General features: G+C 42.9%; 1 protein-coding gene across 1 annotated transcript in view; it reads right to left on the bottom strand.

The window, feature by feature from the left end:
- Positions 1-18,756, bottom strand: part of ROR1 (receptor tyrosine kinase like orphan receptor 1) — a 238,570-nt gene that overhangs the window by 18,520 nt on the left and 201,294 nt on the right. The window contains exons 5-6 of the mRNA XM_066597694.1: positions 3,262-3,389; positions 1,376-1,693 (exon numbers count right to left, since the gene is read on the bottom strand). Of these exons, the coding sequence (XP_066453791.1) occupies positions 1,376-1,693; positions 3,262-3,389 (446 nt within the window). The remainder of the gene's footprint in view (positions 1-1,375; positions 1,694-3,261; positions 3,390-18,756) is intronic.

Here is an 18,756-nt window from a genome sequence, read left to right on the forward strand (position 1 = left end):
TTCTCCATATAGGGAGCCCAGTACTATGAATAAAGCATTATAGCTGGGGGGCCCCGTTCCAGGTTTTGCATTGGGGCCCAGGAGCTTCAAGTTACGTCTCTGCACAAAGGGAATCTATCACTTCTGAGGGGAGGAGGAATCGGATGCACAGACGGATCACTAGTACTCTTGTGGTGGTAACGCCCAGAGAGAACACTATTACTCTTGAGGGCGAAGGCACAGAAGAACCATTTTGAGTAGGGGGGGATGCACAGAAGAACCACTATGAGTAGAGCGAATGCACAGAGAGACCATTATGATTGGGGCTGGGAAATGCACATAAGGACCATTTTTACTTGGAAGGGAAATGCCTTGGGGGAACCACTAACCAGTAGTATTGGGGGTGAAATGCACAGAGGGACCACTATAACTGAAAAGGCCAGATGCACAAAGGGACCCCTTTGACTAGGGGGTAAAAGCATTGAGGGACCACTATTACTTGGGGTAGGACACACTGGGAGAACACTATTACTTTTGTGGGAGCACAAGTGGGCCACTATTAACCTGTTAGGAATATATACACACACACATATTATATATATATATATATATTCATGACCTTGGCTCACTTTAGTGATGCAGCAATGCGACTGAAAGATACTGTAAAGCCACAGCCATACACCATGAAGTGAAGTTGGGTGCACAGAGGGGAGCCAAACTTTTGCAACAGGGCCCATGAACCTTTAGCTCTTTAGCTACGCCCTGCAGAGATGAGTGTTTGGCAAAAGAGATCTTCCAGCACTAGGCATACTCAGATTGTAGGCATGTGGCAGGTATGGACAACTCCTTTGGGTACCAGGTAACAATAATGCAGCCCCGCAGTGAAGAATGTACCGTATATAAGTGCTTGTACAATATCAGAAAATAGGTTTTTGGTGTTGTTTTTTTTTTTACCAGGAACAGTGCCCCTCTTGTTCACATGGTTGTTTCTGGTATTGCAATATTTATACAAGATCAGAGAGAACATTCCTGAGCGGTGGCACCGTGGGAATTTCCTGGCTGTTATTCGAAGACCATGATTAGTAAGTCCATTGTGCATGGACATGAACCAAGAATATCCCCAATATCCCCTAAATTGAAAAATGATTATACAAAATCAACCATATAAACTACTAAGAAAAAAATAAAAAGTCGAAGCCAAGAACAAGCACGCAATTGTGAGTCTGAGAAGCTGGCGCGCTCCTTCGTGTGGTTGTTACATTGGCAGAAAGCGACGTGCAATTTGTTAAGTTTAAATCCAATACAATTTTTGTTGGCACGTGGAGTAAGCAGAACCTTGACATGAACTGCGTAAATGACTACTTGCCTCTCGGGTGAGGTCATCGCTACCACTTACTTTTATTGATCGGGTCCGCCATTGGTATTCCGATGCGTATACAGTTACTGGCCTCAGGGCTGTCTGGCTGCGGAAGGTCCTCGCAGTTGGGCAGTTTTAATGTCCTTAAAATCATAGGGTTGGATCTGGCGAAGATGTACTCGGCCTGACACAGGACGTTCTCCAGGATCTCGCACTCGTCGCGGCACAGGTCTCGCGGTTTAGGCGACGAGGATGTATCTGAGCAGTATGGGAAGGCGTAGTGGCAGAGAGATGGGATGGCAAACTGAGAACATTTATCCGATAGGTGGTTGGAGGTTCCAATCATTGTGAAGGCAGCTGCAATAGGAAGAATGGGTTAGAAGACCCCAGAAAACTATAAGGTCCCTTAATGGGATTGTACAGGAGTAGAAAAAAAACGGTTTGCTTTTTTCTCACAGAAACAGCACCACTCTTGTTCCGGTGGCTGTGTCTGGTATTGCAGCTGAGCTCCATTCACTTTAAGGGTGATAAGCTGCAATCCCAGATACAGTCAATGAGATGTTCTTTTTACGGAAAGATTTACAGACATGGCCAATCTTGGCCCGTGCAGTCGCATAGGGTGCCGGGCATAAGCTTGGGGGGGGGCAGGCAGATGTAGGCTGGGGGAGATCATCCCCCTTAGATCCACCCAGTGGGATGATCTGCTTCCTCAGTACAACATCCTCTTGAAGAGCTACATAAATCAATCTCCTACTGGCTCTGTGTCCTTCCCTCTGATGTTCCAAGGCACCACTGTCAGCCCATCAGCTACCCTGCAACACAATTGTTTAGTTCTGCTACTGTATTTATGCTCTGAGTTTGATTCTGGTGCTGTATTTAGTCTATTAGCTTAGTTCTGGTGCTGTATATTTGTATATATGAGTTTGGTTTATACTGTGGTTATATAATGAGCTTGGTACTTGTATTTTATCTATGTACTGAGCTTGGTTCTGGGGCTGTACTTATGGTATCAGCTTGGTTCTGGTGCTGTATGTATATTGTGAGCTTGGTTCTGGTGCAGTATTTATTCCCAAGTTGTTCTAGTGTGAGTACGCTGTTATTCTGCCACCTTCTGCAAAAGCAGATTACAGCTAGACTGCCTATCAGTGCAATATATATTGTTTTTTATTTAAGATGAGGGAAGGGTTGTGCCAAAGAAAATTCCACATAGTGTGCCATTTAACCCCAAACTGGCATTGGTTACAAGTCTAATTTGATCACATCTGTTACTGGGCAAGCTGGGTGACAATGAAAAAAGTGGAGCACAGGAACTGCTTAACATTTTAGAGTGCTCAACTTTCTTGGAACCCTGAATGCCAAATCTGCTATTTCAAAGGGCTTTCCAGGACTCTTATACTGAAGACCTATCCTCAGGATACGTTATCAATATCTGATCAGTGGGGGTCTACTGCTCAGGACCCCCACCAATCAGCTGTTTAAACAGTTAATGGCACTCAGGTGAGTGCAGCAGCCTCTTCATTGCATACCAAGGACAACGCCGTACATTTTGTAGTGGCGGTGCCTGGTATAGCAGCTCAATTCCATTAATGGAGCTGCTCTTCGGCCATGTGATGAATGAACCAAGCCACTCACAAAAGCACCGCCATCTCTTCAAACAGCTGAGTGGCAGGGGTTTCGAGCAGCAAACCCCCCCCCTCTGATCCTAAAGATAGGCATCAATATTGGAGTCCTGGAAAACCTTCCAATGAAGTGATGTGAGCTGTGGATGCAAAACTTTACAGCTGTGGCATTCAGAAGTCTGGGAAAGTAGAGTCATATGATATGCATATACATCCGATGTTACAGACTGCACTGCAGCAGATTTCTTCATATATGAATATATTAAAAAAAGCAAAATATAAAGCCAAGTTAAATAGTTTGTGTACCAGTAATCTGGTTCTCTATTTCTCCTTGCATGTGTAGAGACTCCATGTAGATGGTCCGGTTCCCAATAAATCGAGCACAGGCGATTCCTCTGTACGGTTGACAATAACCATCTTCTTCAAAATCATCCCTGATAACACAATAATAACCATGAACATTCTGATCTGACACTAGAGGGCGCCAGAAAACAGTGCATGAAAAAGTTCAAGACTTCCTCCCAAAACATGCAAATTCACAGAACAGTATTATGTGTAAGATACAAGATTGGTAATAAAGTGAATGGAGTCGCCGCAAACAGGCAGCTGTATTAGCCTACAGGGAAATTACAGCATATATGAACAACCGTGTATATTCTAAAAAGGACATAGTGGGGTAAAGTAAGACTTCTGGGCCCAATGCAAAAGTATAAGGGCTCATTCACACAGGCTGCTGCAATGTTGACGGCACTAACTGCTTCCATCGCTGCCCACATTGATGGCGGGCCTGAAGATCAGCTGATTGGTGAGGATGACAAGCGATGGGCCCCTGCGGTCAACTATTTATGACCTATCCTGAGGATAGATCATACATAGAAAAAGTCTTGGAAAGCCACTTTAAAGACCCTGGCCTGGGTGCAACTGCTACCTCTTTAGCTGCTATGGCTACTGTCCCTATTACTATGCATGAACTTAGAGGAATAATTTGAAGCTTCTGGGTCCAAAGCAAAATCTGTAACATGGCCCTCCAACTATAATGCTTTATTCATAGTACTGGGCTCCCTATATGGAGAAGAGAGGCCTTATGGGCCCCCTAAGGGTCCTGAGCCCGGGTGCAACTGCATCCCCTATAGTTACGCCCATGCATGATAGACTGTAATGCCTCCTTTGTGATTTATTGCCCTAAGCATCTTTCAACATCAGTGAATTTAACATAAGGAGACCAGACAGCCTTCGACCATAAATTCTATTAACTGACTGTTATTTGCCATACAGTGTCAATATGTTCCTCATTTAATGCACATTCCGCTATTTTGTTGTCGGGACACATAAACGGCAACATTTGCAACAAACAGAATGATTTTCCTTGCAGAACACTGTTACAATTGTTTCCGAAACTTTTGATGCATAATTAGGGTTGAGTGAACCAAAACAATCAAAACCTGTTTTGGGTTGAACTTTCCTAAAGGTTCAATGAGAAACCAAATCTTGGATGATTCGTCTTCGCTGACCCCACTGAAAGATGAAGAAGGAAAAAGATCGAGAAGAAGGGAAAAAAAAGATTTTTCCCTTCTTTTTCTTCCTTTTTCCTTCTTCTTTCTTTTTTCCCTTCTTTCCTTCTTTTCCTCTTTTTTCTTTTTTTCCTTCTCATTCTGTTACTTTCTTCTCTTTCTTTTTCCTCTTTTTCCTTCTCCTTTTGTTTCCCTCTCATTCTTTTTCCTTCTTTGTTTCTTATTCTTTTCATTCTCCTTTTCCTTCTCATTCTTTTTCCTTCTTCTTTTTCCTCTTTTTTTCTTCATTAACTTTAGGTTAAAGCAGCTCAGAAGTACTTAGATACACACCTGCGTGACCTATGGGGGTTATACACGGCTTTTATGGCTCTTAGACAGTGTTATACGCCAATTTTAGGGGTACTGGTGACATTTTGGTTCGGTTCAAACTAATCAGGACAAGAGCAAACTTTTTCTTACACTTCAGTGAACTGGTTGAACCGAACTTTTCAAAAGTTCGCTTATCACTATGCATAATATTTCTCTTCTAAATAAATGTTTAAGACTAAGGTTCTGTACTAGAGATGAGCGAGCACGCTCGGATACGTCAGTTACTCAAGTGCATTCCTGTCCGAGCGTGCTCTGGGGGGCGGCAGGGGATAGTGAGGAGTAGTGGGGGAGAGAGTGAGAGAGATCTCTCTCTCCCACCCACTACCCCCCGCCGCCCCCCGCGAACATGCTCGGACAAGAATGCAGTTACTTGAGAAGAGTGAGGTTCGCTCGAGTAACTGACTTATCCGAGCGTTCTCGCTCATCTCTATTCTGTGCATATCTACATCATGGGCTCTGCTTGGGACCTCTGATACAGATCCGTCCCAAAATCCCAGGAGAGCTAGCACAGCATGCTAATTCATCCTGGAAAATGTTAAAAGGCATTCATTCGCATGGCAGATTTCAATGCGGATTTTATTTGGAATCCGCACCTATTCAGCGTAGATTCTGAATCAAATCTGCAGCAACATCTGTATCTGTAAAGAAGTGACAGGTTCCTACTTAGCATGAATTATGTGCCGAAGCCACACTGGGAACCCCACAAAAATGGATTTGCGCCATTGAACTGGGCTAAATCCGTGTGCGTGACTGTTACAAATGCAAATCCGTGGCAGAAACCATATTGAATGTGGATTTTTCTTGCAATTTTCACTCTGAAGCGGATTTCAATCCCGTGAACATAAGTTTATAGTTGATGGGTTGTTGCTTCAGTCACAGGACGGATCTGCTCTCTACAGGGATTCCGTTTTCTTGCTCTCATGACAGAGCAGGAAAACAGAAAGCCAAATATAGTTGTGAACAGAGCCTTAGCTAAACAACCTGACGTCCGGAGTGCTAGTTTATTGCAATGTATTAGTGGCAGGAAAAATATTTTTTAGTCTGAAGTCCAGGAGTATTCAGCTCACAGAGATTAGATGCAACAGTAGCAGACCTTCAGAACAGGACAGGCTTTCATCCTCTGGATATAAATTAGAATGTTCCCATTCTCTGACAGCAAGCATAGATCTTGAAATAGTTCTTTAGTTACATAAAACCTTGAAAAAGTCTCCCGAAAACTCTGAACACAATGAAAATAAATGTAATGAAATATGTAGAATAAACGCTGGAGAACATGCTCTGCACCAACAGAGGGCAGCAGAGATACATGAAGACATGAAGCCTTACCGTTTGCAGCAAATCAGCAGAATTGTGAATGCAGCTCTGGATGTAACTGCTGCGTGAAACAAGATGTAACTCAAGCTCATCACTTGCAAGACAAGCAATGTAAACTACGGGGTTATACTCTAATTTAAGCAACTCTTGAGTATCTTACGGGCAATAAGCTTTGTGGCAGGCAAAAAGTTAATACTTGCTCTCAGAACTGGCGCCGGAACCGTGAGCTTTGCAAGTGACTGCCCATTAAACAGGAATCGTACACGGGTAAGAATGAATTGAGGGAAGTGATACGGTGACACTGGAGCAGCATTCAGCCTGAATGACTCCACTGGATTCTAATAATCACTAATAAGAAATAAAAGAGGGACATTCAAGAGATGCCAACTGCATTCGGAGTGCCCCAGTTTATTATATTGTCTGTTGGCACTCTATGAGGTGAAATGCATCAGGGTGACGTCCAATGGCAAAGCTGCTTTGTGGGGTGAATGCCATTTTTTGTCTCTGCTCTCTAGATCATGTTTTAGCCAAAGACTAAAGCTGGGTCCAGACTGAATTTTTGGCTGCACTCCATGCAAAAGTATTGTAAGACATTCAGGAATGAAGCGTTGGCCAAGTATACAAGAAACGCGTTGTGTGTGTGCTGTTATTAGAACAGTCTTTGACATCCCGCTTGTCTTCATTCCCTTTCTTCTCCATCCCACTGTGACATGCAATCTGGTCCTTAGGGCTGAATTACAGAATAGGATAAAGGAGCATTTGCCCCTGGTCTACCATCATCAATGGGCTTCACTCAACCTGTCATGCTTGGTACAACATCAACTTCTATTCTAGTGACTCGTTTCCAAAAAATGGTTCTTCGTAAAGGGTTATATCCCTTGTATACGGTGTGGTCCCACGTTAAGGTACAGATTTCCCCTGCATTGGCCCTTGAGTGAAGCATAGCAGCCCTTCAAATAAAAGGTCATGTAATGTAAGAACATGTTTGGTCTGCCAGAGCAGGAGCTGCTCCTACAACAGCCCAAGTAAGCAACTCAACCATGTTACATCTATATGCCCTAAAAGTGTATATGAACAATGGTTGTTGTCTTGAGACAATCCCTTTAAGTCACTGGTTGTGGAATTATTCTGTCAGAATATTGTACTGCTATTTTGGCTCTGTGGAACTGCTGTACATGGACATGCCAAAAGTCATGGGATAGCAGTATGTAAATGGATGATAAAGTGGCGTTACCTTGGGTGACGGCTTGGGAGCGCCCACACCTGTATAAGTTGTGAGGTGTTCTCTTGTGAGTGAGGGTGAATATTGGCCAGCATGCTCATGGCAAGGTGGCGTGAATTATTGGAGTTCGAATGAGGCGCGATAGAGGGTGCCATATGGATGGGACATCCCGTTTCTTAGGTTGTGCGGGCATTTAACATTCCTCGATCCACAGTGTCACATGTGTACTGGAAATATGTAAGAGAAGGCATTACCAATCACAGTGGACAGCGCAGTGGCCGCCCATGGGTGCTTTATGATTGCGACTGACAGCATCTCACTAGAATTGTCCATCCAAACAGACAAGCGACTCTGGCAGAAATCACATCCACATTCAATGCAGGAGACCCCACATGTATATCCTGCAGGTCAGGGCAGCGTTCCTTAGCTTCCCCGGGATATAGGAACAGAAAACTCACCTGAGAGCCTCTGTAATTACCACATCAGATACAACGTCTCACTTGGGCTCATGAAGCTGCTGGACCTTAGAGGACTGGCAACATGAACATGGTCCAATGAGTCACAGTAGCAATATTTTGAGGCAGATGGTAGGGTTCATGTATAGCACAGACCCCATTAAGCCATGGACCCCAGTTTTCAACCAGTCACTGTGCAGACTGGTAGTGGTTCCATACTGGTGTGTGGTGTTCTCATGGCATGGGTTGGGTTCACTGTTCCATCTAAACACATCATTGACAGATTCCCACTATGTTTTACTGCTTGATGACCATTTGCAGCCCTTCATGGACTTCATGTACCGCCACAATGATGAGTAATTCCAGCAGGATAATTCACCGTGCCATCGGGCCCAAGTTGTCCAAAACTGGTTCAATGAGCATTCTGGAGAGTTCCTACAAATGGCGTGACCTGTGTGTTCAACTAATGAGTCCAATCGAGCATTTATGGCATATGGTGGTGAGGTCCATTCACACCTAAGATCCTATACCTACAAATGGTGACTATCTAAATGACATGGCTCAATATCCCTCCAAACGTCTTCTGTCCACTTATGCAATTGATGCTGGACTAGAGAGGGTCCTACATGATAATAGTTCCTGTCCCATGACTTTTGGCATGTCAGTGTATGTTCTCTGTATGGAAGTATAATATACACACTACATGAGCACTCTATAGCATTGCTTTATGGGCATTGTATGGCAGTGTTATATAAGCACTATCTCTTAGGAACTATACAGTACAGAAATTTGGCAACTATATGGTGGTATTATTTAGTCATAGCGTGGCACTATTATTTGGGTGGCATTATGATAGCATTACTTGGCAGCAAGGGGTAGCACACATACTTTGCCTAGAGGTCTCCACAAACTTTGATCTGGTAATAACATTTTAACATCAGTACCAACTAGAAATTGTAAAAAACTCACAGATTGATATAAACAACATGCCCACAGATGCAGGTCTGATTGCCATCTGTGATTGAGCATGCCAAATCCTGGCAATGATTTTTATTACTGGATGCTAATTATTTGTTAGACAGCGCTTGTAAACCTCTGGAGTTTGATGTTACGGAGCAGAACATCTGATTTACATTCATACACAGGCCCGTTTATAACCGCGCTGTACAGCAAAGTAATTAAGGAACCAGATGTACAGAAATCCAGATGATAATCTCATTCTTCTCATTAAGATTGAGTTGAAACGTGTCCCAAGATGCAACATTTTAGGTGTGGCACAAATAAGATTATTACCCTCCTCTGGCTACACAGCGTGCTCTTTGGGTCCCTGAGGCCAGGGCATCATGTTGGTTGCATGACCCTAATCATGAGACATCTGTGACTTCTTTCCCCTATTGTAGTTACTTCATGCCTATTCACTACTATGAAAGTTCCACCAAGAGGAGACAGAGTCATTGGTAAGAATATAGGAACCCTATGCTGGTTCACACCCTAACCACCCATGACAAAAGGCTTATCTCATACCGCCTTGGGGCAGCTTCTCAAGCATAGCTGGGTAACACAGCAATACTGCTATAATGGGCTGTCCTCCATGGGATCCCGCAAGCCATTAGGCCTCAGTCTCGCTAGGGCCTCCGTAGCTACCACATAGGCTTCCTCTGTATATATTGGGTTCTCTGGGGATTATAGGACTGATGCTCTCTCCATAGGATGACCATCAATGTTTAATAATCAGATCAACACAGAGAAAGGGCTGTAGAACTTACGACCTCCACCGATCAAACATTGATGGCTTATCTTGTCCGCTCCAGTCATGTGAGCCCCAGAAATAAAACTTTTGGGCTCATAGAAGCTACACAGTGAGTCTGGGGATGTATTAGGGCTCCTTCTCCCGAGAGTATTTGTGCAAGCAATATGCAGAGAATAGAACCCATTGATTTCAATGGGTTCGTTCTCATTTCCCAATTTTGCGTGCCCATTTCTCGCTCGTGCAAGAAAAATAGGACGTGACATACGAACACACCCTGATTTAAATGGCTATTTAGCCTAATGAGTTCCAGAGATGTTCTACTTTTCATGCTATTGCACGTTCATTTGTGCACCCACATAGAATTTGACGTGGTGCGCAAATGCGCAGAAAGATAGAGCAGACCTGATTTTTTTTTTTGCATGCGTCAGAAATGCGAATGCAAAATTGGGAAATGACAACTGAGATCAATTCTCTACATATTGAGTGCGTAAAAACCGCTCGCAAACACAAATGTGTGAAGGAGCCCTTATATGGTACATATATACCAGACCCTGCAATCTCTAGCGCCAAATGTCCTGGTGCCACTCTACAATATGACACGCTATTGGGGTAGATTGTGGGGGTATTCCTACTTCCATAAAAAAAAATTGTCCGCCCTCCTCCATATGTGACCTAATATGGAGATAATACAACTTTTTATTGTATTTTAGTTTATTGCAAAGCTATTTGAAGTGAGACAACACCCCACTCCCACCCTAGACACACGTACCACCTGCGACTCGTCATCTCAATGTCTACAATGTACAGATTCACAGAGATGAGCTAATGCGACGAGTTATGAAGAGGAGGAACATAGGAAAGCGCATCACTAACCCTCTGTGACTGGTCTGCTGGGATGTCAAATGACTTCATCCTATCGTTTGTACAACTGGTAAAGCTGGACTGCGTACCGAGAACGAGCGGACAAGTGGAAACCGGTCTGCAGTCTTGACCACTTTGCTCGCACCACGGTCTAAACCGCCATAATTTAGTAGCTTTGGGGACTTTTCACACATTTCTGCATCCCAGTGTCAGCCCTGTGGAATTTGATTCTGCACCTGTTAAAATTTGCGCATCTTTACTTCACAAGCGCAGGATTAAATTCCACAGCGGGTATCGGGCAAAAGCGAAAATAAGAATGAGCCTATTGAAAACAATAGATTCTATTCTCTGCGTAGTGAGCGTGCTATTTTATCGACTTGCTCTAGTTTGGTGTACATTTGCGCACCAAAGACACCATAGGAAACTATAGGGGGGCACAAATGCACACCAGATCCCTGCGCAATTTTGCAGGGAATTCAACACCCCAGATGATAATTAAGGCCAGCTTCACACGGGCAAGAAAATCGTGCAAGATTTGTGCATCAACGCGAGCTGCGCAAATCTAGCACGAATATGAACCTTATTCTTTTGAATGGGGTCGTATACATGAGCAAATTTTTTTTTTTTACCGTATCGCACAAATGGTGGTGAGTCCCATCTTTATGCATGCTCTCGCATCGCATCTCCAATTGATTTCAATGGGGTGGGCGGCAGCACCGCACCACGTGCTAGGTGCACGCGGTGCAGGCGGTGCGAGGCTTCCGCAATTGAAAACAAAAAGGATCGCTACTTCACGGAAGTGATGCAAGATGATTTTGTTATAGAAATGCCCCGCATCTGCTGCAAAATCGGCGCGGATGTGACCTGTGCAAATGTGAACCGTCCCCCGGCAGCGAGAAATTACAGTAAATAGTGGACATATGCGCACGATACCGCAATCTTCACAGTGCAAAACTGCGAGCATTTGCGCACTTGTGCTCGTCTGAAGCCGCCCTTAGAGCTTAATCAGAAGGCCGTATGTGCAAATACGCTGTGTTTGTGCACAAAACGAGATTGATTTGCGCGTGTATTGGAGCGTAGTACTACACGTTTTGTGCACGCGGTGCCTGTTCACATGCATGCAAAATACCCCAGCTTGAGCCAAAAGGCGATTTACCCTAATGAGGTCCAGATGTGTTGCTTCTTCATAGAATTGCGCAGCATATTGAAGATTTGCACGCACATTTACACTCCTCCCATAGACTTCTATGGGGATCTTTGCTGCGCAAATTTGCACAAATATTAGGCAGATCCTATTTTTTTTCCGGCACAAAGAAGGCAAATGAGAACAAACTCAATAAAATCAATGGATTATATATTCTGCGTATGGCGCGTGCAAAATTTTCAGGCTCAAATACGCTTGTGCGAATAAGGCTTAAGCTCGCATTCCGTGTCACGTAAATGAGGCCCAAGAAATGTCTACAAGAAAACCTTTTTACCGCCCGACCAATCACAACGCAGCCTTCTTTTTCGTTTTTTGCTCGTGTAGTTGGTCGCAAGGGGCAACCAAGGCCTTTTTTTCCCCTAAAGGTGATGAACCCGGACCCGGCGCTGTAATCACTCCATTACTAATCCCCTCAGATGATAGGATGTAGGTTTTATTTACCTCAGCGATATGTCAACACGGAACTGCCGACAGCGTTATCTACGAAAATGAGAAACTGATGTGGAATGTATGGCAGCCGAGATAAGTCTGAGCCTTTCAGCACTTTTAATTGCAGCTCATCTCATTGTGAGAGGGATTCGTACGGCGCAGGCTTCACGATTCTGCGAGAGTAGGCCTCAACGAGGCGGCAGAGGCCTGAGGCCTAGGAGGCTCCTTCCTACTCGCAGCCAATGAAGGTGTCATATTTACACAGCTATCTCCGCACAATTAATACGAACATCGGCGGCTGCGAGGGATTTATTCACAGCTGGAACGCTTTGGTCTAAACCTCCGTAATGTACTAATATAAATACATGGGGCTTACACGGACGGTTTTATGCCAAAATTAACTACGTGCATTACGTCGATGCGATCCACATGTTTTCATTTGTGGGTGATGATCTGCGACGTTGCTGAAGCGGCGCACAAAGCGATATTTTATATTTTTTTGCAGATTAGGCATATTATAGAGGTATAAGGAAAGTTAGACGGAAAAGCAAAGAAAAGCTGACAAGTATCCCATCCACCGCATGCGATGAAATGGCGCAGAGTGGGCTGTGGAATGGCTACAACTGCAGAAACACGATGTCGTGCGAGGATATAGGCGCAACGTTATATAGGGAAGGCAAGCACCATAATAATACTCCAGCGGAAAATGTTTGTTTCTTCATCTAAATTTCGCTTTTGTGAATATTAAGGGCCTATTAATAGTATAGTAAGGGCTTGTTCACACGAGCGTATTTGCGCAGCGTAGTACGCAAGCAATTTTTGCACGCACAATACAGTGAATAGAACCCATTGATTTCAATGGCTTCGGTCATATGAGCGTATATGTTCACGCCGTATATTGCGTGAAAAAATACGCACCATGACCTATTTTGATGCGTGTTAGGACCGCAATAGGCCACTGAAGTTAATGGGCCGGCGCAAATACGCAGTGAATACACGGGAAACCTGATTATTCACTGCATATTTGTGCCCCATCTCAATGGGCCAGTCTGCGTTCTTTTTTGTATGAGCAAGTATGCAGTGTATGTGGCACCTTGCGCAAATACGTGTTGTATTTGTGCGACTGAAATGCGCCAAACTCTGTGTAAAGAGCCCTAATACGTACCCTCATAGTGGTTGCAGTGGTATTAGGGTCCCCCATAGTGGTCCCAGTACTTAGTGTCCCTTATATAGGTGGCCCCAATAGTAATAGTGACTCCCCATAGTGGCTGCAGTAGTAATAGTGACCCACATAGTGGCCCCAGTAGTAATATTGAGCCCCATAGTATCCCCAGCAGTAATAGCGTCCCCCACAGTGGCCCTAGTAGTAATAGAGTCCCCCATAGTGGCCCCAGTAATAATAGTGAAAGCAGTAGTGTCCACAGTAGTAAGTGTCCCTTATATAGGTGGCTCCAGAAGTAGCATAGTATGTTAGGCTGAAAAAAAGACAAATTTCCATCAAGTTCAGCCTGTTTCCACCCCCTTCCCCACTTGTTGATCCAGAGGAAGTGTTGCGGGCCACTGAATCACAAGACACCATCTTCTGATCGGATGGCACACTTGGATGTGGCAGTTGCCTGTAGAGCGGTTTCTACGTGACGGCATTGTCCCAACAGTGAAGTTTGGAGTAGATTCTGTTATAATGTTGGGGGGGGGGGGTTTCTTCTGGGAAGGACTAGGACCATTGGTTATAGTGAAGTCCACCCTCAACGCCAATGGTTATAGAGACATTCCAGACAATGTGGCATTATCTACCCTGTGGTAATACTTTGGTACAGGTCCATCTCTCTACCAACATAACCGAGCACCATGTCATATAACACACAGTGTTGAAACTTGGCTTGAGGAGCAGAATGTCTGCAAGCTTCATTGGCCAACCCAAAGTTCAGCTCACAATCCCATTGAGCATCTTTGTGATGAACTAGAACAGTGTATCAACATGCCCATCACCCCTGCATCACTATCTGAAGTTCTCCAGGAATAACGGCAAATCCCTCCACGCATCTATGGGAATTTGGTGGAAAACATGCCTAGGAGGGTTCCTGCAGTCATTGAGGCCAAAGACAGCCCAACACCATATTGAAGAATGTCACCTAATTTCATCACCTTCTATGTGCGTCCCAATACTATTGTCAACATAGTGTACATGCAGGATTTTGGAGAGCTCGCTATGGGGAAGATATCATATAATCCCGTCATTCTCCCAACAACCATTTCACCTACTCCATATTTTTCTATCCATCTTCATCTTTAACCCCTATCATTCGTCATTCCCCACTGCACCCTGCTCCGGAATAATCTCCACTGGCAATGGATCACGAGAGTATATTATATTGTAAGACATGAAGACAACTCCTTTTTATATGACCTTTCACATGAGACGGAATTATGCCGCAGGACGCAGCCAAATCCGCAGCTTTGGAAATCCACTCCAAAATCAGCAGCTTCAACTGCGGATATTGATGTAGAATTGCAGGCAGGTTTAAAACTATCTCTATTACGCATCAGAATTGGCGGGTAGCCTGCGGATTTTGGTGCAGAATTTCCCGCGGCTTGCGGTGGTGCATCATGCAGCCTATTCCCTCCCGTGTGAAAGGTCCCTAAGAGCATATGGACATCATAGAGGAGCGTTTCCTAAGACCCTGCAGGCTTTAATCCACACCATTCATGCTCAGAAGTAATTTATAAGTTCCGGCGACTGATTTACAAGGTCTGTGAGGCTTTCATGTAAGAAAATGGCAACATTACGAGTTTTCTATTATCCCAGCGCTTGATCACATGGAAGATTTACATACATGGGATAGATCATTCTCCCCAGTGCTGTGATGAAGCTCACTGATTAGAATTCTATGATGTCAAGTCTAATTACCATACACCCATGCTGAGACAAGTCAGGTTTTTACCGAGACGTAAACACTGGCTGAGGTAGGTGACATGTTAAATGTCCTAATTAAAGGGCGGTCTAGAGATGCTAAGAAATTGTGCTGAGAGATGATTTCTTGTAGAACACTTGTGTTGCAGAACAGAGAAATATAGACACTATGGAGGAAATTTGCTAAGCCCAACATTTCCGACACCGGGTATAGTATAACTTTGTACAGTGCACCTAATATAGGAAGGCGCATGGCTCTTCGTGTATTACTGTGCTGCCCTGAAAATAAGACAGTGCCTTATATTAATTTTTGTTCAAAAAGGTTTAACTTTTTTTTACATGTATAGCTGCCTGGACACTATTTAAATTGACTTTTGTAATTAACTGTTAGCAGGGCTTAATTTTGGAGTAGGGCTTATATTTTAAGCATCTTCAAAAAGCCTGAAAAATCATTTTGCATCCTCAAAAATTCTGGAAAATCATGCTATGTATCATTTTCAGGGTATGTCTCATTTTCAGGGTATGTCTTATTTTCAGGGAAACAGGGTAGTTGGATCCCAGCAGCTCCGTGCATCTTCTCAGAGATTTATACCAGGTTCGACCTGGTTTAAACTTCTGGCATAATTTTCACCAGTTTCTGGTAAATCTATCAGTCCAGGCGAACCCCCTTCTCACTCCGGATAAGCCCCGTCTGCTTTTTACAAAAGGGGTGGATCATAACTATGAAAAGTCACATGTTTTTGGACATATACCTGTTTGCTCAACGTTTGTACCTTTTTTTACGCCACAATGCCCCTATTTGCTAACAAGAAGATTATAAAACATATAGTATTGTAGTGATAGTTATTATACATGGAAAGTATTAGGGCTCAGTCAGACGGGTGTTTGTTTGCTGCGCAGAAATTCGCGTGACTGAAGCGGGCATCACGCTGAAAAAAACGCACTTGACTGCGTTTACAAATTCGCACAGGAAGTGCAGTGCCTGCTAACCCCTGCTGTGACAGCTGCAGCCGGGGAGTCCTTGGATGTGAAACCCCTGGATGCTGTCACATCCAGGGGTTTCACCTTGTGGTCAATGGGGCCGGCAGCAGTAGTGCAGACCTCACTGAGAATATACAGTGAAGATTGCGATCCTTTGGCAAAGCTGTGACAGCTGTGTCAGAGAATTTCTTCATCTCCGCGGGGAGTCCCCTTAACACTAAACACTGTGACAGCATTGTCACAGTGTCCAGTGACAAGGGGACTCCCTACAGGACTGAAGAATTCCCCTGCCACAGCTATGGCACAGGAGCGTGATGTTCTCCCATTGCTTTCAATGGGGTCGGCCCTTCTGCAGCCCCATTGAAAGCAATGGGCTGCCGGCAACCCCTGCAGTGATTTTCAGGGAAGGGCTTCAAATATAAGCCCTTCCCTGAAAAATCGTCACTACTGATTCACGGCGGAGATGAAGAAATCCTCTGATACAGCTGTCACAGAGGAACGCGATCTTCACTGTATGTCTTCAATGTGGTCGGGGCTGCTGCCGCCGGCCCCATTGACCTCAAGGTAAAACCGCTGGATGTGACGGCATCCAGGAGTTTCACATCCAAAAAATCCTGAATGCCGCAGTTACTTGCGTTTTGAAATCCGCTGCCCTATTTTTATCAGTACAAATTTTTGTACGCAGGTAAAAAATGGACATCTGACCGCTGCCATTGAAAGGCATTGGTTCGCAAATGCAAAAAAACATGTGCAGCATTAAAAAAAACGCCCCTCTGAATGAGCACTTATAGTAGTTATATTCTTGTAAATAGGGGGCAGTATTGTAGTAGTTATATTCTTGTACATAGGGGGCAGTATTATAGTAGTTATACTCTTGTATATAGGGGGCAGTATTATAGTAGTTATATTCTTGTACATAGGGAGCAGTATTATAGTAGTTATATTCTTGTACATAGGGGCAGTATTATAGTAGTTATATTCTTGTACATAGGGGGCAGTATTATAGTAGTTATATTCTTGTACATAGGAGGCAGTATTATAGTAGTTATATTCTTGTAAATAGGGGGCAGTATTGTAGTAGTTATATTCTAGTACATAAGAGGCAGTATTATAGTAGTTATATTCTTGTACATAGGAGTGGTATTATAGTAGTTATATCCTTGTACATAGGAGGCAGTATTATAGTAGTTATATTCTTGTACATAGGGGAGTATTATAGTAGTTATATTCTAGTACATAGGGGGCAGTATTATAGTAGATATATTCTTGTACATAGGGGGCAGTATTATAGTAGTTATATTCTTGTACATATGCACAGTATTATAGTAGTTATATTCTTGTACATAGGGGGCAGTATTATAGTAGTTATATTCTTGTACATAAGAGGCAGTATTATAGTAGTTATATTCTTGTACATAGGGGAGTATTATAGTAGTTATATTCCTGCACATAGGGGGCAGTATTATAGTAGTTATATTCTTGTACATAGGGGGCAGTATTATAGCAGTTATATTCTTGTACATAGGGGATCAGTATTATAGTAGTTATATTCTTGTACATAGGGAGCCGTATTATAGTAGTTATATTCTTATACATAGGAGTCAGTATTATAGTAGTTATATTCTTGTACATAGGGGGCAGTATTATAGTAGTTATATTCTTATACATAGGAGTCAGTATTATAACAGTTATATTCTTGAACATAGAGAGCCGTATTATAGTAGTTATATTCTTATACATAGGAGTCAGTATTATAGTAGTTATATTCTTGTACATAGAGGGCAGTATTATAGCAGCTATATTCTTGTACATAGAAGGGCAGTATTATGGTAGATATATTCTTGTGCATAGGGGGCAGTATTATAGTAGTTATATTCTTTTACATAGGGGCAGTATTATAGCAGTTATATTCTTGTACATAGGGGCAGTACTATAGTAGTTTTATTCTTGTACATAGGAGCAGTATTATAGTTGTTATATTCTTGTACATAGGGGCAGTACTATAGTAGTTTTATTCTTGTACATAGGGGATAGTATTATAGTAGTTATATTCTTGTACATAGAAGGGAGTATTATAGTAGTTATATTCTTGTACATAGGAGGCAGTATTATAGTAGTTATATTCTTGTACATAGGAGCAGTATTATAGTAGTTATATTCTTGAACATAGGGGCAGTATTATAGTAGTTATATTCTTGTACATAGGAGGCAGTATTATAGTAGTTATATTCTTGTACATAGGAGCAGTATTATAGTAGTTATATTCTTGAACATAGGGGCAGTATTATAGTAGTTATATTCTTGTACATAGGAGCAGTATTATAGTAGTTATATTCTTGTACATAGGAGCAGTATTATAGTAGTTATATTCTTGTACATAGGGGGCAGTATTATAGTAGTTATATTCTTGTACATAGGGGGCAGTATTATAGTAGTTATATTCTTGTACATAGGGGGCAGTATTATAGTAGTTATATTCTTGTACATAGGAGGCAGTATTATAGTAGTTATATTCTTGTACATAGGAGCAGTATTATAGTAGCTATATTCTTGTACATAGGGGGCAGTATTAATAGTAGTTATATTCTTGTACATAGGGGGCAGTATTATAGTAGTTATATTCTTGTACATAGGGGGCAGTATTATAGTAGTTATATTCTTGTACATAGGGGGCAGTATTATAGTAGTTATATTCTTGTACATAGGGAACAGTATTATAGTAGTTATATTCTTGTACATAGGGGGCAGTATTATAGTAGTTATATTCTTGTACATAGGAGGGCAGTGTTATAGT

The sequence above is a fragment of the Eleutherodactylus coqui genome, chromosome 3, assembly GCF_035609145.1.
Source record: "Eleutherodactylus coqui strain aEleCoq1 chromosome 3, aEleCoq1.hap1, whole genome shotgun sequence".
Taxonomy (NCBI): domain Eukaryota; kingdom Metazoa; phylum Chordata; class Amphibia; order Anura; family Eleutherodactylidae; genus Eleutherodactylus; species Eleutherodactylus coqui.